The sequence below is a fragment of the Gasterosteus aculeatus genome, chromosome 6 (assembly GCF_964276395.1).
Source record: "Gasterosteus aculeatus chromosome 6, fGasAcu3.hap1.1, whole genome shotgun sequence".
Classification (NCBI taxonomy): domain Eukaryota; kingdom Metazoa; phylum Chordata; class Actinopteri; order Perciformes; family Gasterosteidae; genus Gasterosteus; species Gasterosteus aculeatus.
In genome coordinates, this window is record NC_135693.1 from 8,868,824 (window position 1) to 8,889,429 (window position 20,606).

Consider the following 20,606-nt stretch of genomic DNA (forward strand, 5'->3'; position numbering starts at 1 on the left):
ATGCTGCACAGAGCAACCTGGGATCCAATCATGAAGGATACCGCACAGGAATGAGGCGGACATACCACAACAGGACCATAACCTGCAAAAGTTCCTGATATACGGTGGCATTATGGTGGACATCGACAAATGAAAACATTTAGAAGGAAGCTACAAATCAGCTACTGCAGTACCAGTCCAAAGTTTGGACACACTTTCAATGAGGAGGCGTGTCCAAACCTTTGACTGGTACTGCCTTGAATGTTTTGCCAACCTCTGCAAAAAAATTAACCTGCATTCAAATGGATAATTTAAGTGGACAAGAATACACTGAAAAAGTGTGAATCCACAGCAATACGACTGATTGTTTAGTCAAATAGAAACATGATTAACTTCATCTCTTGTGATGGGTGCATGTGTCAGTTCATCTTAAGCCGGTTAATACTATAATCAAGATGAATTGTTTGCTTTATTCTGAAGTTGGCCGTGTATCAGATTGGATGAATGAATTGAAATGAAGAATCTACCTTCATGTATGATGGCAATGCTTGACAGTAAATGACCACCCGGTGGAGGTGTTCGGCAGAAAACGTCAGTGTGCCACCAGGTTTTGTTATTATTGCCTATAAACGTGTATATAATGCCTGTTGTAAGATACTACGCTGATATTTGTAAGGAGCCGAATCTTTAAGAAAGATAAATAAAACAAAAAAACGAAAGAAAAAGGAGAAGACAACCGCTTCAGTCCTGCTGCGTGTCTGTAGCTCCATTCCTGTTGCGCTCCTTGTATTTTGGTTGTCCTCAGTCTCTCGGTGCGTCCAGTCCCGCCCTCGTGGGATCCCTCCTGTGACGTGGGGAAAAGTTCACTTTTCCTTCCCCAGCTGGACGTGACCTCGGGTGAACACCGAGCCGCGGCGGAGGCAGATGTCGGAGATCGTCCCCGCAGTGAAACACGCGCTGACCGGGGACAGAAAGACAGCAGCGGCGAGCCGCTCGGACCGCGCCATGGCGAGGAGGTCAAATCCACGCTGCTTCGCCGTGTTCCTCTCTGCGGCGATCACGGCCATCGTGGCCGCCGGGAGTCCGGTCGGCGGTGAGTTGTTTACCTGCATTCCTGCACCGACTTCCCGCGTCCCGCTGAAAGCATCTGTGGTGGAACCGGGTCCGATGTGCAGCGGCAGGGAAGAGATCTCTGCTGCGACGGGTGTAAATGCTCCGTTTACGCGTTAAAGCTGCTCTGTGGGGACGAGACGAAGTTCTCTCTGCGTCCTTTGAAGACGTTCAGGCACATTCCCGAGGTGGTAAATGAAAATGATCGCTTCCTTCCCATAAAACACGGTGGCTTATTTGTTTTGCATTATTGGATTTTGTCTTCATTAATTTGTTGTTGCACTTTCCAAGAGTCCATATTTATTATATACATTTTTTATTTTGGTGGATTGATTGATTTTTTGTACTATTTCATGAAATGTATTTATTTCTTTAATATACCACACATGTTTTGATAATTTACTCGTCATTTAAGTTCATTTTAGCCACAAAGTCTGAAAATTCATCGGTTCCAGTTTGTCAAATGCTTTACTCTGCACACCGTCTTAATCATGCCATTATTGTGTATAAAAACGAAATAGGTATTTAACGCCCTATAAGACACATGATCTATTATGGTATTAAAATTGGATGCTGATGATGAACCCTAGAACTGTAGTTCTGTCACTTTGATGGTCAGACCTCAACTCCCATGCAGGTAAAACAAGGTGCTGATGTAAAACTCTGTCTGTTAACAGCTCAGCATTTCACGGGGCGGCTGCAGCGTCTTACCAGGACTTCTGATCCTGTGGTGATACCGGTTCGCATTTCAAGGGTTTATCTGAGCCAGGACCAGCTCAGGCGGCTGCATTTTAAGCCCACCATTGGCTCTATCCAGCTGTCTGAGGGCCATGAGGCTAAATTCAACTGCTCCATCGACATCCCAGATGCCAGGCTGGAGCCCACCATCCTCTGGGTTAAGAACGGCGCCGACCTGGCGGGGAACACACAGGTGGTCATCAATGAGCTTCAGACCGTCACGGACGGGGTCATAACGCTCCTGTCCACTGTCGGGTAGGTAGCGCACGGGGGGTGAAAAGCATTGTGATGGTCTGATTACACGGGTTAATAAGTGTCTTTGTGTACTGTGTTCCAGCATCAACCACGTGCAGCGAGGGGATGCCGGCAACTACAGCTGCAGACTGACCATCAGCACCACGACGGTGGAGTCTCAGCCCGTCACAATCGAGGTGGAAGGTGAGTTTCCGCACGGTGCCAAAATTGGATGCTTTTTTTTTTTTTTTCCAGGGCGTCCCCATTTTTCATGACGCGTCTTTAATTGGTCCACAGGTCTGCCGACATTTATCCATCAGCCGGAGCACAGGAATGTAACGAGAAACGCGCCTTTCACATTGTCGTGCGATGCGGTCGGACCTCCGGACCCCGTTCGAATCCGCTGGCTCCGCGATGGGTTGCATTATCGAGACTGTCAGAACTCCAGCAGCAGCTGCTCTGTGTCAGGTGAGACAATCGACCACAAAGTCTCCGTGTTTCACAGGGATCGATCTCCTGAGTAACAGCTACTTTCCTTCAATTGTGTCACCTGCTCCTGTTGATGTGGTCTCTAAAGAGATGCGTCAGTGTTCTTCTCACACTAGTGAATGCAAACCATGACACATCTGAGTGACGCCTCAAATCAGACAATAAGACGCTGAACACAAGATACGTATTTTGTTCAGTTAGAAAGCTTAAGATATTTCCTCAGAACTATATTTGTTAAATTAAAAAGCGTGTCCATATCCTGACAGAATTTCCCGCCACAAGAGTTCTTTTTCCAAGGTAGTTTAATAAGTGTGCAAAGATGAACTCATTATAGGAATCATAGATCAACTTCAAAGGAAAACCACTCATCTGAACCAAATTCAGTTTTGTTTTCAACTTTAACGCTATAAAAATGCTGCTCAAGTAGAAGGAACACACAAGTTACAGCTTATCAAATCAATGACTTAGTTTCGCTTCATTTGACTTGCTAATGTGATTGAATGTGAACGCTCAAAAGGATATTTGGCTGACGTTGGTGACAGAAGGTCGTGCTCGGCCAGTAGCACTTTGTACGTGGTTTCTGTTCGGTCTCGACTCTGCTGCCTCAGCATCTATAGGCTGCTTACTGCGATGAGATTCATCACCACAATCAGTGTCACCAGGTCCTCCTGCAGCTCTGCTGAGTGGTTAACCGCGGCCATTCAGAGCTTTTAGTTATGCTACTCTAGGTGAAGAAAATATGACTTAAGTAGAGAATAACTAATCTGTGGAAATGCTGTAGTTTGACATTATGGGAAGTGTACTTACTCACTTCCCAAAGTTAGACAAGAAGTTTGATATATCACTCTGATATATGCAACGTTATTTTTAATGCATATAATTACTAGACTGTTTGTAGCAACATTTCTTTGAATTCTGTAACTTTTTTTTCCAACTTATAAACAAAACTTGTTTATGAGAACCAAAACCTTTCAGTTCTGTTTATTCTAACCCTTAACTTCCAGTGCGCCGCAGGCTGGGCCTGGCGACCGCAGTCAGCCCAAAGCTGAGGGGTTAAAGGTTCAGCGCTCTGCTTTGGTCCAGCATGTGCAGGGGCCTCGGCAGTAAGGGTATTGGGAGAGGGGGAGGGGGGGGGGGTTGCATAGGGAGTTCGGGGGGTTGGCTCCAGGGACAAAGACCTCATTCACAGGGCAACCCACCACCCAGCAGGGAGGGACTGGACGCGGAGGCTGGCAGGCTGCGTGCTGCCAGAGATCAAATATTGGCACAACGGAATGGTGCAAACCCACTTTTCTAGACCTCGTGAATGCGTTGAGCCTCGGACCCCTTTTTTCACAACAGCTTGCAGCCCGTGATGCTATGAGAGCGTGATGCGAATGCAGCATGATTGTTAGCATGCGCTCATCGTTCAGATTACGCATCGGGGGCATTGCGCCTTCTCGAAGAGAAGGCTCACATATCATTACCACATATCATTGTTTATCAAGAAGAGAACAGCAGGCGAATGCAGTTAAGCTTTGAGAAGACAAACTGTTGAACCAGATGTAGTGGAATAAAACTACGAAAAGTCATGGGATTATTTGTAACCTGACAGTGAAGTAGGACTCTATTAGGAAAAAAATATTCATCATACAAAAGTGAAGAAATAAGCCCCGTGGTAAACTTCTCCATAATAATTACAGTTTATGGAGTTGTTGCTTTTTGTATCAATTTCCTTGCGGTGCTTGACCATTACTCATTTCCCCAAAAGTGATATGGTTTAAACATATTTTTTCTTTAATGAGCCACGAGCTGATAGAATTGAGGCTCTACTGTATAATACAAAAATAAAAACAAAAAAATGTGCTGATGTATTTGCACATTTTTTTCCGTTTTTGATCCACGTGATACCAAATTGAATTGAGATGTCTGGAAGACGTATTTCAAGCGAGACTCCATCCTGGTGCAAACAGGCAAATCGCAGTCAGGGTCTGTGCAAAAGGGGAAGCACTCTTGACCCGTGGTTCTTCCGAGCAGAAAGGAAGCAAACTTAAGAGGACGTAATATTCTGCAGATTGTTGGTTCCAGTCGTCTCTCACAGGCTGCTTTGTGATGAGCTTTGTGGAAAGGTTTCTGAGAGAGAGACGCTGGAAAACAGAGCACAAAAGGGACATTATTTAGCCGCTTGTCCAGTTCTATTGTAATCGGGCAGATCTGTGGCTGTTGACAGATAGTAATTGTGCGTCCGGGAAAATGGACCTAGCAAGAGCATTGATACAACGGTACGTCACACGGTAGAGGCTCGTTTGGAGCATGAGGTGCTACTGTGTCAGCATTTGAGGTAAAACAAAGGAATGAGACATTCCCAAATGTGTTTTTTTGCAACAGTTTTCATTCAAGCTTCTCTATCAGGGCTGACATTGCACCTTTGCCCCAGATTGGCTGTTGACATACAAGAGAAATCAGTTTGTTTGTTCTAACAAAGAGTCAGATTGTTTCTGGCTGGCTTGTTTTTCAGGATTTTATACCTGAAGAACAAGGTTTTATACAAAAAGCCTCAATATCAAGCCACCCGGAACCAGTCAGGCTCTTTTCCTTTCGTTTTGAATCACATATTGAATAAAACACCATTATCAAAATATTGAGCTCTATCTTGGCCTTGAGGATCGATTGTTTCATTTTTATACAGTATCGGAGTTCAAATTGTGTTTTAAAATGTCTCCATTGCAGGTGTGGACAAGTACACTCAGTTCAGTTGTGAAGCTCACAACTCGAAGGGTGTCACCACTTCCAGAGAAGCAAATATCAACATCAAAGGTAAAACTAGGTCTTTTTGGGGGGCGGTTGGACATGTCACAACGTGTCCATGCTCTGGAAGCTGCCCATATTCCTTCATGTTAAGGATTTTTAAAATGGTTTTGCAGTGCTTCCCGGGCCGGTATCTGATGTTGCCGTGACGGAGAGGCAACCCAATAAGTTACTGTTGAGCTGGAGCCCCGGACATGATGGTTTCTCTCCACTAACCAAGTGCCACATCAGGGTACGTCCCACTTCTGCTCAAACCGTGCTTTTCGCTAACTCTCTCCCCATTGATCATCACGCTCTCCTTGTTGCATCCAAGGTGAAGGAGGTGAGCCGGAGGAAAGGGGAAGTGACGACCACCAGGTTCGTTAATGCCACAGTGCCGCCATTTCAGTGTGAAGTCCCCGGGCTGCAGGCGATGACGTGGTACAACGTGAGCGTTTCGTGCAGCAATGAGGTGGGAGCTTCTCCGGTCACCACGTGGATCCAGAGCAACACCACAGAGGGAGGTGTGTTGCTACCACAGGAACTATGGGACAATTTACGGGTTTAGTCTTGTTAAAATCGAATCTCATCCATTCGAGCACATGAACCAGTTTCTGCGAGTTCACAAGGCTGAGACTTTAACAACCATAATGTTTATTTAAAAATAACCTCTGTGTGCCTCCTTCTCATCATAGCGGTTTAGGTTTAAGGAACATTGCACTGTAATTAGCCTACTTTCCCATCCAAAATGTGCTTAATTTAAGCCTCCCTGCAGTAGTAGCATGTAACGGCTACGTGCTCTGCTTGTGGCAAGTCCCCTTCACAACAAATGTAATATCCACTGAAAATCTCTGTTGTTTGCCTGAAGGGTCACATAGGAAGTAGGAACGGTCTCACTGTGAAAACACAACGTTGCTCCTGGGTGGAGCTGCTTTCAACTTCCTTCCTTAAGCCACCATAGAAGATATTTTAGTTGAAAGATTTGATACGCCGGCCAGGAAGTGACCACATTCCAAACTGTAATCAAAGATTTCACTAGAGGGGAAGACTTACTTTCTCTTTTATAGGTTGCTCTTCTGTGTTAGTTTCATGATTTATTTTAAATACTCTTGCCAGCGTCTCAATCCTTCTGTTTCCCATTTCTTGTCACATTATCAGTTCCATCAGTTTATCCCCGAAACGTCACTGCACAGCTGAATGAGTCTTGGCTGGTGATCAGGTGGAAACCTCCTCCAGATGATAAGATAAATGGCATCCTGAGTGGCTACGATGTTATTGTCAGACATGGCGAAAAGGAGAACAAGGTAAAAATATTTCTGTCTTGTTTGTAAATGCTGATGTTTTCTCTATATTTCTGATAACAAGGATTCATATTTGCCAAACATAAAAAGAATGACTCTTGCATATTCAAAATATGTGAGGTAAGCTTGCCTGGTATATCTGACCAATAGTCTTTCCACTCCTCTCTGGAATGAACAAGGCAGGGAAAGTTATTTTCGAGAAGTTCCTTTTAACTTGTACAATAGTGTGTTTCCCGTCCTCCCTGTCTATGTAGTCGCTAAAGGAAGCGGATGGTGTGAAAACTGTGTTTTTAGTTGTTCCCCATGTGGCTTTGAGTCATCTTAGAGTGAATGAATTATGAATACAATGGGATGTTGACTGTAGGTCCAACTATCATGATGTCATATTACCCGTGGGCTTTGTATTACTAGCAGTGACTGTAAATGTGAGGAAACGCAGCTTAATTAATCATCGATCCCACCTGCACCAGGAACCGCCGGAGGTTGGAGAAATAACAATTCCTTTCTTATAATTCTGTTTTTCACGGTGGAAGTCTTGCTGCCGTCATTTACCTCAGAATTTGATGTTAAATCTCAAAATGAGTTGAGGATGTGCAGTTGTAATTTAATCTTTAATCTTGTTGGTGTCATTCACGTTAATTAATGACTCCACCATGAATCATGGGTTCAGTGTTCCCAGTCTGGCCGTCAGCACATTGGTATAGAAACGGAACCCCACCATGTGGTGTTGTGAAATAAACCCCTACCTCCGTCACATGTTCCTTCCAGAATGTTGTTCTCCTTCCCTTTTTTTTTCAGGGGTAGTTTCATTATATATGATAACGTCCATTATTCAATTCTTTGGGATTTTCCAAGCATATGTCAAACCAACACCCGTCCCTTGAAACAGTTTTCTTGTACTCTTTCTTGATACATTGAGAAATGGGGAGAGAAGGGATGTTGCAAACGTGTAAAGGATGTTCCTTTGTTGTTATTCTGTGATTTCAGATCCACAGTTACAACACCGTGGCCTTTGTAGATGTGCAGGAATTCAACACGACCTACAGTGTGGAGGTGGCTGCGTGCACGCAGGCTGGGAGCGGCATGGTCAGCCCACGAGTCTGGCTGTTTGTGCCAGCGGACAGTAAGCTGCTCTATAGATTCACCTCATCGAGTTCAGCTGAAGTATTCTAGAGCAAGTCAAGCACCGATACTGTCATTGTGAAATGATTTTACCGATTAGCTCAATGCTGTGTCTATACGCCTCGCAGGGCCACTAACATCCAGACTATTGTCGTAGTTACAGCTCAAGTTTATCAGGTTACAGCTCAAGTTTGTCCATCATTTGAATCGTATCATGGAAATTTTTTTAAACTATTGTTTGGAAACTAGTTTATTGTTTTCAAGATGCATTAGAGTGCTGCTTGGATAACATATTTTTGTTCTCCCATACCAGGCGTTGATTCTCTTGACCAATAATAGCCATTGGGATTTTGCCATTTGATTTGGGATTTTTGCAGAAAATAAACTGTGGCAAGCACAAGTTTATAATTAAAGTTAAAATGTAATGTTTGCCGGAAACCAATAACAGCAGAGTCGCAGGTGTGAGAGTACGCGCTATGAGGCTTTAAAGGCAGATTAGTATTTGACCTTGAAGATGTTTTGTATTTTCCATTTAGCCGTTGATAGCAACCAACTTTCCAAAAGCTTTCAAATTCTTGATCTAACAGAACACCAATTCAAAAATCTGTTTACATTGAGATGAGCGAACCACAGATGCTAAAATGCTGAATAGTTTCCAGCTTTTACGACTCATTAGTATCGATAATCAGTTACGCCAGACAACACAAAAGACTAAAGCTGCTCACGGTCACATTCCCTCATTGATTCACATTAAAGCAACTTATCTCATAACTTATTACTGTAATCTTAATTTGGGGGGAAAAACAGACTTACCGGAGCTGAGATATTGTAACACCGGATGTTATCTTCCTAAAATGTGCATATGATTTCTTCTGTACATCTCAGAATCGGTGGTGCCCCCATCGTCCAGCCCTGGCACCAGGGCTCCAGACTCCTCCACTGTTGTGGTGGTCGTGGTGGTTAGCATCGCTGTCCTGCTGATTATCATCCCTGGAGCCATCTATTTCCGCAACAGGACTTCTACATCTTGGTTTGGGTATGCTGGGTATCTTCTTTGTAAACACAATGTGGGTTTAATGACCAACCTCACCAACCCAAGTGTCTAAACTTTGAAGTTGCTAGATCACCTTATTTGTCATGCATTTGTCCACATGGTTTGACGAAAGAAACCAATACATTAGATAGAACAATAGATTCAATGACACGATGTTGGAAGACTCAAACCCGAACACTTGCAGTCTCTGTTAATAAACGATCTTTACTTCCTCTTAATGACCGTGGTCCTCACCTGAGAACTGTATTAAAAACTGTGCAGCTGGCGAAATGGACAGCAAACGGCTGATAATTCTCTGAAAGGACGTATTATGAAGTCCGTGACTCAGGATACGGATAGGAATGTGTTGCAGGCTGCCAAAACGATAAGAAAACAGTATGGGAGTTCAAAAGCAACAACTCTGAGGGTTTCCTTACTAGGACTACTTCATTACAGCTGCAGGACATCTGTGAGAGAATAAGGGGGTTCTCTTTTTGTCCCCCCCCCCCTTTGCAGGCGGTTGTTCGAAGGTGAAAAGCAGCAGCCTTTCGTGCAGTACAACACCCAGAGGTCCTACAACCGATCAGCCATAGGAGTCACATGTATGCAGAGATTTACTGTAATTTGTCCTGCAGAAGGCACATTTCTGAATATGCATAACTTGAGTGGGTCCTGTCTGCAGTTGTGAACCTCGGTGTTAGTGAGGAACTCCAGGCCAAGCTTCAGGACGTGATGGTCGCGAGGAATTTGCTCACCATAGGGAAGATTCTTGGAGAGGGTGAGCGAGCACCTGTGCAGCCGTTATGTCTGGGTCGACCACACATACGTACAGTGCAGAGTATGAAGTGCTTCTGATTCAATGTTAATCAGGTGAATTTGGCTCTGTGATGGAGGGACATTTGAGACGACCAGATGGAACATCGGAGAGAGTTGCTGTAAAGACAATGAAACGTGAGTATCTATCAATAAAAACAAACATCTTCTGCTCATCTATAAACAGGTGGGCAGGCAGATCACTCTCTCTGCTCTTTATTCAAACAGTGGACAGCTTCTCTCAAAGGGAGATTGACGAATTCCTGAATGAGGCGGCCTGCATGAAGGATTTTGATCATCTTAATGTCATCAAATTGCTCGGTGCGTGTTGACACGTTATCACATCGTTGAAGAATCCCACTACTCTGTTACATGCTCCGTTCTAACTTGAGCACCCTTCTCTTATTTTCCATGTATTGACTTGTCTCCTTTAGGTGTGTGCATGGAAGAAGGCGCAGGACATTTTCCCAAGCCGATGGTCATCCTGCCGTACATGTCGCACGGCGATCTTCACAGCTTCTTGCTGCGCTCACGCCTGGGAGAAAGTCCAGCCGTAAGAATCCGGCCAAACAAAGAATATATCCCAGCCAACTCATGTGATCTCCTTTTCTTAAAAGACTAAACCTATAATAGTTTTTTGTTTGTGTGTTTTTCCACACAGTTCTTGCCCACTCAGACACTTCTGAAGTTCATGGTCGACATCGCTTTGGGTATGGAGTATCTCAGTGGTCGGAACTTTCTGCACCGTGACCTGGCGGCTCGCAACTGCATGTAAGATTCTAACTTTCTTTTTGACAGTTGCTTTTATTTTAACGGCAAAATTTGGTGAGGGTGAGCAGTTGGCTTATTTCTTCATTCCATGCCTTATTTGTCTAACAGGCTGCGGGACGACCTGACTGTGTGTGTAGCAGACTTTGGTCTATCGAAGAAGATCTACAGTGGAGATTATTACAGGCAGGGGAGAATAGCCAAAATGCCTGTAAAATGGATTGCAGTCGAGAGTCTGGCAGACAGAGTTTTTACCATAAAGAGTGATGTGGTAAGTACCTACATATGCTCCTTGAAACAGGTTCTTGCAGTAAAAAGAGAGGGTGCACTATCAGCAAAAGAAGAACTAACCCCTCGCCTACACTCTCTGTTTTGCGTATCGGTGTCTGTTTCACTACAAATGAATTTCAATGCCAGAAGTCCGAGATCTGCACGTAGCAGTCCGGTGAATGTACGCATATCTTATTACTCAGCCTTCCTTTTAAAGTGGATTTGTTCCTTCTTTTGCAGTGTTTCCTACTTTTGAAATTTTAGAACCTGGAACTTGTTGGGAAAAATCCAAATGTATGCCACTGAATTGACAAAACAAATGTTTTCCCCTTATATTGTAACATTCAAAAAATTGATGAAATTGATAAAAATTGGAAGTGAAAATCGAAACCGAATGCATAAAAAACCCATTTAATTGTAGTGGACTGCAAATACAAATGTAGTTTAGTTATCACATGTTGAGGGTCTAATAGTATTTATATATATGTATATATATGTATATATTCTGTATCATCCAGTGGGCATTTGGCGTTACCATGTGGGAGATTGCTACACGAGGCATGACGCCGTACCCCGGCATCCAGAACCATGAAATTTACGACTACCTTTATGAAGGAAACCGACTGAAGCAGCCAGGAGACTGTTTGGATGACCTGTGAGTGTTGCCACCTCTTGAAACAAGTATCTACTATTAGAAAAACTGGCCTGCTTTGCTCAACACTGACATGTTTAGTAAAAATTAGAAGGAGAATTTAGAACTAGCCTCTCTTTACCTGCGTCTAGGTACGAGCTCATGTACAGCTGCTGGAGGACCGATCCGCTCGACCGTCCCTCCTTTCCCCAGCTGCGAGAAATGTTGGAAAAGCTCACAGAAAAGCTGCCGGAGTCTTTCAGCAAGGACGACATCATCTATATCAACACCAGCTTTCCTGAAGAGGACGCAAACGGAGCGACATCTGCACAGCATCCTAGATTTAGCTCGTCGCCTTCCTGCAGCCATCAGGCAGCAGAGAATTCCGTGGTCATTGCGGACATTCACGGGAACCTGGAGGATGAGGACGATGAGGACGATGACCGTTATGTGGTGGTGACGTCCTCTGATGCTTCCGTGAGGTCTGCTACAGTGAACACTCCTCTTCTGTCGAGTGATGCTTTTAGTCAAGCAAATGAGGCGACGGATTCGACGGCTGTGGATCACAGCTCAAGGGACGATTCTTTCCTGCTCTGACGATTGGTACCTGTAATAAAACTATCACCCTGGTTTGCAGTACATTGCACTGCAAGCACCTCGACATGTCCTGATGATAAACACTTTGTGCCACACATGGGCAGCTTACATCTCAGTGTTACGAGTGATGTCTGCGTGTCAACATCCAACATGTTTGTGCACGTTCCATAAGCTCAAGATGTACTCAACTGTGAAATTGTTTACTGTATTGGATTTTTTGTGTTCCAATGTAAATATAGAAATATGCAGATTTGTAAAGTGATCTTATATACTGTAGAGAAATACATGATTTTCCTCAAGACTCCTTTGAGATTATTCCAAGAATAACCGATTCCTTCACATTGGTGACAGTGCAAATACTATCTTGTCAAACTAAATGATGATTATAAAAGTAAATTAAAAATAAAAAGTTGCAGTTGCAACAACGGGGTAAATATGCTATAGAAAAAATGTGTCCCCAGGTATACACACAGATCCCAACTAGAAACTGAACTAAAAACGATACAATTATACAATACAATTCAATGATAGTGGTTAGTAAAATAGCATCTCTGCATTTGCATAGATCACTTCTCTACTGACCTTCACAATTCCATTGACGTTATGCAACAAATCAACGTGCGGGGTTTACTTCTGCGCGTAACCGCGTGACGGGCTACAACTGAGCCTGCAGATCAATTAAGTCACGTGTTTTTGCAATAAAGAAATTATTGCGCGGTCGAGGTGCGCGCGCGCGCGCGCGGGGGTAAAAGGTGCTGCGGGGTTTTTCCTCCGCGGGCTCACGGCGCCTCCTGCAGGCCGGCGATGCTCACTCCCGCACCGACATGGCTGCTGCCGTCAGGACGGGGACGTGGAGCCGTCCGACCACGGCAGTTTTCTATCCCTGGGCTGTGCTATTTTTTGTTCTCCTCGGTGCCATAGAAGCGGTAGACGCAGCACCCGAGACGGGCCTTTGGAAAATCACTGTTGTAAATGTGAGTATTGCTCAGCAGCCGGGCGAGCTAACGGCAGCTAGCATTAGCCTCGTTGCGCTGGCTCGCCCGTGTGTGTCCGGTCCTCCGGCTAATCCCGTCCTGCGTCAACAGCGTTTCACCGGGACGGCGTGTCCCTAAATCTACCGGTCCGGTTGTGTTGTTAGCGGAGTAGTGCGCTCCCGGGTTAGTGGGAAACGGGTTAGCAGGGAGCTAACTAGCTGGCTACACAGAAAGTTAACTTGGCTAACGTTAAGTTGCACAGCTGCGTGAAGGGCTCTTGGTCATTTCTGAGAGAAACTCTGGTGCTTCGTGGAGCTCTTGAGACACAGTTCCCTGACATTCTTCAATAATTTAAGTATGGAGAAGTTTCGGGTTCCCTCTGTTGTCATTCGTGTCTGTGTATCGAGTCGCACGGTTTGCTGTGCTGACTGAGCGGTGCAACCTCAGTCTGTTACGGATATTATGAACAATATTACAGTTTCTTAATCACATGAGCTCATCCCTCCCTGATAATGAATCACTTCAAATTTCTTACAAAACCAATGCATGTCATTCATGAACGAGGCACAAACGTATTATTTATTTATCCTGCAGACCTCAAGACCACTGCTGTTAAGAAAATCCATGTATAAAGACACAGACATTGAATTGAAAGGTAAGACAATAAGGGATAATGACTTGATTAAACAATGTCTTTGTCCCTTGTGTATAATCAACACTACCGTCCTATTCTTTTAGTCGTGCGTTTTGGCTGTCCCGAGGAAGTGTCCCTCTCTATTCACTGGTATTTAAAATACTACCCATGTCACAATGAATTCAACAACATCGAAGTAAGTGCACGCGCTTAATGTGATGCTAATCGTCTGACAGTTTGTCCATTGGGCCGTTGTTGTTTCTGAAAGCTGAGTGATGACTGTCCCTGTCTGAAGGAAATGTACGGGAGGACCGCTCAGAGTCGCGGGGAGGGCCTGGACCCCAATCCCCTCGGACAAGGCGAGTTCATCGAGCACAAACACCGTCCCATCAAATGTAATGACGGACTGCGCTCCTTTCCAATGCTCAAAGTAGGTTTATTTAGTTACTCTCCTCAGTGTTCACACACGCATGCGTCATGGCATTTATTATCTCGCATCATCCGGTGACTGTTTTGTGTTTTTCAGAAAGCCAAGGCAGGGCCGCGTCCTGTCAGTCCGCCGGTTGAGGGGGAAGTGCCTGTGAGAAAACACGAGCAATCTTTATTTATTCTGAAAAGTCACACAGTAAACATTCCGATGTCTTTTAAATATTAGAGTGTTTTGTTTCGTGTGTGTGGTTTGTTTATACTGCTTGCACAAAGCTAGTGTTACATTTACACAACTTGGTAATAAACATTTTTTTATAATACTGCAGGATGAGAAAGACACCTGGTTGATTACAGAGGAGTACGACAGCCGCAGCGATGGCAACAAAAGCAGTGCAAGTATCCAAGACAACGTCATAGGCACGACGTGGAGGGACGGGCCTTACTTGCTGGTTGTAAAGATTGTGTCCAGTAAACCGAATGCCAACTGGAATTTAACACGTGAGACCATTTTCTTTACACATAAATCATCTGCAGCGAAAGTATTTGGTGACTGGAACACATGAACTTGGACACAGTGTTTTGTTTCCCTTTGCTTGTGGTGCATTAATGTGCAAAATTGACTTCCCTAATGTGAGGCTGACTCGTATGTGCTAAACTGTTTGTCACTCCAAACTGAAGTGTCCCTTTTTCAAAGCTTGTCACAACAAAAAAACAAAACAAAATCATGTTAATATTTGTCTTATGTTTGGATTTTATTTCCCAGTGGATGTGATGATGAAAGGCAGCCACGGCTACATTTCTATCACGGAGTGGCCTCTGATGATTGTGAGTAAATTACTTTTGGTGATTTAAGTTGCAACCAAAATTTAACCATTTTCAAAATATACATGCACATTAATGTTAAGGGGGGAGTTGTTTTTGGTTTGTTAATCTTAGCCGCGACTAAACTGCCGCTTTAAAGGGACAGTTCACCCAAAATTCAATACAATAAGCTTTTATTTCACGAACTCTATTCACAAAACCTATGACCCCCAATCCGATCAAATCACACTGAAATAGCAAGTCTGAACAAAAAAAAAAAGATGTGTGATGACTGGTTCCATATGTGTTCATAACCTAAGCCCTCCGCCTGCTCGTAGTTCTACATGGTGATGTGCGTAGTGTACATCTTCTACGCCCTGCTGTGGTTCATCTGGGCAGCGTGCTACTGGAAGGATCTGCTGAGGATCCAGTTCTGGATAGCCGGGGTCATATTCCTCGGCATGGTGGAAAAAGCGGTCTTCTGTGCCGAGTATGAAAACACCAACGCTGTGGGCTCTGCTTGTGAGTGTCTCCAGATCCCCGTCACTATTGAGATAGTGAATTGTTTGGTTTTGTAAGTGCAATTCATTCCCCTTCAGCCCCGGGCTTGCTGATCTTTGCTGAGCTGGTCTCGGCCCTCAAGCGGACTTTGGCCCGACTGCTCGTCATCATCGTCAGCCTCGGCTATGGCATCGTGAAGTACGTCCGCGTGTATTTGAACACAAAGCTTCCACTTAGTTGAACAAATTATTGCACAAAACAAATCAGGCAATTTTACTTTTTCTAATTTTACTTTTGTCTGTATTATTTTAGGCCTCGACTGGGGCAAGTAATGCACCGAGTCGTTGGGCTTGGAATCCTCTACTTTTCCTTTGCGAGCATTGAAGGTGTCCTGAGGATTACTGGGGTGAGTTGTGATTAGAAAAGAACAAACATACAACACACAACCTCTTGCGTGTTAGTTTAGTAACTCAGCTGGTGTTATTTAGATAAAAAAAAAGAGATTTCTCCCTCCCGGAAGCATCGGATGGGCAATGATTTGACTCTAAACTGACATCACAATCTGTGTATTTTCTTGATTTGTCGGGGGGCCAAAAAGGGTCGAGACAATGGCCCCGCTCTCATTACAGCAATTGTTCTGGCTGTTTTTGACTCCTGCGCCATCTGGTTCATATCCTTCCAGTGTACTCAGTCAATAAGCAACGTCACGTAAAGGCAAAGTCATACTTAAGCTGTTGGGCGAGCGGGTTTTCTCGCCTCTCGGTTGGCTTTAATTTGTAGTTTCCTCTTTGTCTCTTGGGGAACGTCTTTCTCCTCTTCCTCGTGTCCTTTTGGCCCTGCTCCGTCCTCCCTTGTAGGCGAAAGACTCTGACCTGGCCCTGCTGGCAAACATTCCCCTGGCTCTGCTTGACTCCTCTCTATGCTGGTGGATATCCTTTTGTGCACCCACAACCCCCCCCCCCCCCCCCCCTTCCCCCCGTGGTTCCCTTCTGCCCCTCAGCTCCTCCACACAGAATCTACTGCATTCAGCATTCATTCCAAACTAAAATGTATCGCAACTTTTTTTTCTTCTGGGTGATTTAACTGCTCTTAAGGTCCTCTATTGCTTTTTTTTTTTAATGTAAACTCCGGGACATTGGGCTATTTTTCTATTAATGGATATTCTTTGAGTGGGTTAGAGGAATTTATTTGCATTCCACTCCACCACCCTTTACAGGTGTTTAATATATGACTGCTACTAGAAAGGGCAATGTGACTTGCATGCTCTTTTGTAACGTCTTTTTTAATTAAATGTGACACATTTACTAGAATATCAACTGGAAAATCAAAAACCTTGATTCTGTTTAAACACACAGAATCATGCTTTATACGACCAGGCTTCATTTTAACTCTCCTCTCAGTGTTTCATTTGTCATTCATTTCAATGTTGCTCAGAATAGCCCATCTTCACCTCCTAAATCTGGTATGTGACTCGGTGTCTTGAGAAAAAGGTATTTGCGTGTAATCATGTTAAGGTTATAGGTTCTATTGTGTAGTGTCTGTCCCTTGTTTACCTTGACTGCCACTAACGTCTTTGTCAGCCTTGCACAAACCATCAAGACTCTGAAGCTGAGGAAAAACCCCGTCAAGTTGTCTCTGTACAGGCACTTCACAAACACACTGATATTTGCTGTCATTGGTGAGTGGAACCTTCAATCGCAATATTGAAAATTGGTGTTGGTTATTTCGGTTTTCCTCCATACGTAACCTGTAAAAAACATCCGACACACATAGTTGCTTCAAACGTGGCTCTTCTTTCCTTCAGCTTCCATCATTTTCATGGGTTGGATAGCAAAGAAATTCCGGCTCGCAGATTGCCAGTCTGTGAGTAACGTTTGGCACATTCATCAGTATTTCTGTTAAACTGTATAAACATGTAATTTCACTTTTTTTTCTTTCTTTTTTTTGGGGGTAAAGGACTGGATTGAGCTGTGGGTGGAGGATGCTTTCTGGAGGTTCTTGTTCTCCGTCATCCTGTTCGTTATCATGTTTTTATGGAGACCGTCGGCAAACAACCAAAGGCAAGTCGTCCGTTGGGAGAATTGAAATGACGGACCTGAGCGGAACTGGACGCTTCTGTTATTGATCTCTCAATCCGCCGTGTCTGCAGGTATGCTTTCACACCCCTCATTGATGACTCCGACGATGAGGAGATTGAGGAATTCATCGCCTCCACAAACATCGGTACGATGCGAAGTGCTGCTTAGTCCGGAGCACTGCAAACGCTTTGGAGTGTCTTAACTGTGCTTTAATGCGCTTTCCATAATTCTTTCCAATTTTTTCTTCACAGCTGACGGCATCAAGTTAAGAGCATCGAAGAGTGATGCCAATGGTACAGCGAAGCCGCCAGAAATAAATCCAGTGAGTAACACAGCGGCACTCTTGCTTTGCAATAGTTCTGTGTTGATTGGTGTTATTCAGTGTGGATTATTTAAAAACAACGCGCGTTTTGATGAGAATAGCTGTTCGTGTTTAGGGAGTGCAGCTGCAGAAGTGTCACGCATTTCAGCAGATGGCAGTATTTGCACTTATTAAGACTTGTTTCATCCTCTTTTTCTTTTTCCCACTTTTAAAGGAGGAAGACTTGAAGTGGGTGGAGGACAACATTCCTAGCTCTCTCACGGATGTGTGAGTATCCTATCAAGTTTATATTTAATAACCCGGCAAGATGTTTTCATAAAAAACACGTGTGATTCTAATAAAGTGTCTTTGTTTCCGCAGAGCTCTACCAGTCCTGCTCGACTCAGACGAGGTACAAATTACTTTAGAATCTATAAATATGAATAATTACAGGATTCCCACACCTTATTTCTTCAACCAGAAACAGCTGGTCTACATATGTGGAGATGAGTAACCTAGTCCAAGAATGCCAAGCGAGAAAGCCTTGCGTGATGCTCATTTGGGACTCATTCTGGAGTTACTGCATCGGTGAAGAAATGGAAATGGGGAGTGACTGCAGGACCCACAGTGAATTTTTTTGGTGGATATGTTGTGGTCATACCTACCTACCTACATACCTTGAAATCATGCATATACCAACTGTTCACTAAACCGCTCTCCCAAAGGAGGATTTTCCGATCACAGTTCAGTGACTGTAAGAAGGCACCGCAGGCCTTTTTTTTATTTTTAGGCTTTGGATCTTGTTATTTGGGAGATGGCGTGCATGGCGCTGTAGGTGAGGAGTGGCTGCACTCAGTCTTAACAGGTCAGCTCTCTCCCTGCCAGCTAGTGGTGACAACGTGCTCTTTCCAGCACCCGGGCTGCAGCGATGCCTCGTGGCCCCTGACCCTTTAGCACCGTGCCGCATCACAGCTGGGTGAGGTCACGGGTGCAAGTGACCCGCCAGCAGCTTGTAAAATTATTTGTTCTGGATAGAAATGAGTAGCTTGCGTTTGTCTTCCCCTGTTAAATGAATAATAACCTGCAAGAATACTTTTTTCCATGGGATTTCTTAATAGCCCGGACAAAGCGGCTTACTTCACGTTTTAATATTATTTTGCAGGAAATTATGACGACCAGATATGAGATGTCGAAGCTGGAGTGAGGCAACGCGTCCGCCAGAGAAGAGGCAGAAGACGGCAAATGTCTTTGACTCTGCGTCTGCAGCAGTTTTCTCCCGTCGGGCGGAGGTGATGGCGGAGTGCAGTTTGTTTTTTAGGACCCTTCCCATACAGAGTCTACTTCGCAGGGTGGTGCAAGTCACAACTTAGGGGAGCTCTGCTCATTTCCTCAACTACTAAGAGGAAAAGACTCTACCAGAGGAAAACTGTCTTTTCACTGACCAACTGGCTCACTGATTCCCTGATTGTGATCAGTTTTGAGCCTTTCTTTCCAAAGAGTTTTTTTTTTTTAATATTAAGTGCTGTATTTAATTCTGGAATGTTCATGATCATATATGTTATCAGAGCATTAAGAGCAGTGGTCCTTATGCCTGGACGTTCCCTCAAATGTATTTTGAGTGTCTTTTTCTGGGTATCGCCATGCTTTTTTGTTTTAATAAAACAAAATGATGATTTATAATGGGGAGCTAATTTAAAGCCTTTTTTCCCTCCAATAATCAACAGCAGTAATGGTTTATTTATTTAAGATTTTGGACAGGCCAAATTTAAGTTAAATTTATGAATTAATTCCAAACAGGATTTTTTCTATATAATTTCTTTCAATAGAACATTTCTTTCATGCACTTTGAAGTTGATGTCTTTGGCTCCATGTAGTTCCTGAAGGAGGCCTGGATTCTTGGTTCATGTCTCTTGCATCCTCAGTATGGGTGTGTGAGTGTTCGGGGGGGTGAACCGCGAACTATTTGAATTTAAGTGTACCTGCGTTCAGAAATGTAAAATTGCGTCACATATAGAAGCTACTTTTTGTGTGTTCTGAAATAGGGAGCAATATAACGTATGTATGTCAATATGGAGTTAAATAATTTCATTATTTATTTGTGTTTCAAGTGTACTTCTAAGTTGTTGCAGAGTGTGTCCATGTTTACTCTTGTGTGTCTACAATGTTTGCTTCTGTTTAGTCGACTCGTTTGGACACTCGACAGTTTCACAATCTGTTTGTTCAATGACAAACTGCAGCTTCATTTTTTTTTTTCTGCTGTATTTAAAAACAAAAAACATTTCGACTGTATCGCAGGTGCTGTGAAGTCTTGTTTTAAGTCTTAATATTTTGTTTTCTAAAATTGTCTGCACAGATGTTTTGGACTTGCAAACACTGTCGTCATCGTCTTCATGTGTTGTTTTGGGAGTAAGTGTAACGGCAGGACAGTTATATACGGTGAGCAGGAGTGAAAGCTGATCGCCGGGTTTATAACGTCGTTATTCAGTTTTTGTATTTGTCGGAAAGCTGGAACGGTTGCGCTTTGGCCGGCAAGTTGTCCTGTTATATAAAACTGCAGACACCTGCAGTGGACCTCGTTTATTTGTACAGATGGGTATTGCCTGATTCCTGTTATTGCGTAATTCCGCAGGTAGAGCCGTGCCTGGATAATATGAGTCGTCTTTTTCCTCTCACGAGTGTCATGAAGAACTGGGCTTAAATGTTTCATACCAGCAGTTTTCTTCAATCTTCCTACTCAGGAAGGGTTTCAATATTAACACTTACACAGAAGACTGTTAGTTTCTTTGTCTATGACATGTTCATTTGGAAATAAAACTACATGTTTTACTTTGGTTGTTATTTTTGCTGCATCCGTTAACAAATGTATGTTATTTAAATACCAGATTCAAGAGGAAATTGGAGAAGAAGGATTTTCCTTGAGTACGTTTCACGTGACGCCCACACAGTCGTTACAATATGAAGATATGAATATAGTTTTCCCTTTTGACCTTTTAAAAAAATCGATAACAGCCAAAATACCTCAGCTACAAATGTACAA

The 20,606-nt window shown here is 43.7% G+C and overlaps 2 protein-coding genes across 2 annotated transcripts; both read left to right on the forward strand.

Moving 5' to 3' along the window:
* The first annotated feature begins 658 nt into the window (after positions 1-658).
* Positions 659-12,152, forward strand: mertka (c-mer proto-oncogene tyrosine kinase a). Its single transcript, XM_040178050.2, has 19 exons — positions 659-1,072; positions 1,767-2,082; positions 2,165-2,265; positions 2,359-2,529; positions 5,260-5,346; positions 5,454-5,569; positions 5,651-5,840; positions 6,475-6,620; positions 7,605-7,740; positions 8,625-8,775; positions 9,289-9,374; positions 9,455-9,550; positions 9,643-9,723; positions 9,814-9,906; positions 10,020-10,138; positions 10,247-10,356; positions 10,465-10,624; positions 11,142-11,278; positions 11,407-12,152. The coding sequence occupies exons 1-19, from the start codon at positions 904-906 to the stop codon at positions 11,849-11,851; spliced, it is 2,910 nt and encodes a 969-aa protein (XP_040033984.2). The 5' UTR covers positions 659-903; the 3' UTR covers positions 11,852-12,152.
* A 411-nt stretch (positions 12,153-12,563) lies between these two features.
* Positions 12,564-20,395, forward strand: tmem87b (transmembrane protein 87B). Its single transcript, XM_040178051.2, has 19 exons — positions 12,564-12,825; positions 13,420-13,480; positions 13,564-13,655; positions 13,755-13,889; positions 13,986-14,039; positions 14,215-14,386; positions 14,652-14,713; positions 15,028-15,211; positions 15,289-15,388; positions 15,503-15,596; positions 16,048-16,119; positions 16,760-16,868; positions 16,995-17,053; positions 17,147-17,250; positions 17,340-17,413; positions 17,520-17,590; positions 17,805-17,857; positions 17,951-17,981; positions 18,732-20,395. The coding sequence occupies exons 1-19, from the start codon at positions 12,676-12,678 to the stop codon at positions 18,771-18,773; spliced, it is 1,719 nt and encodes a 572-aa protein (XP_040033985.1). The 5' UTR covers positions 12,564-12,675; the 3' UTR covers positions 18,774-20,395.
* Positions 20,396-20,606: the final 211 nt, after the last annotated feature.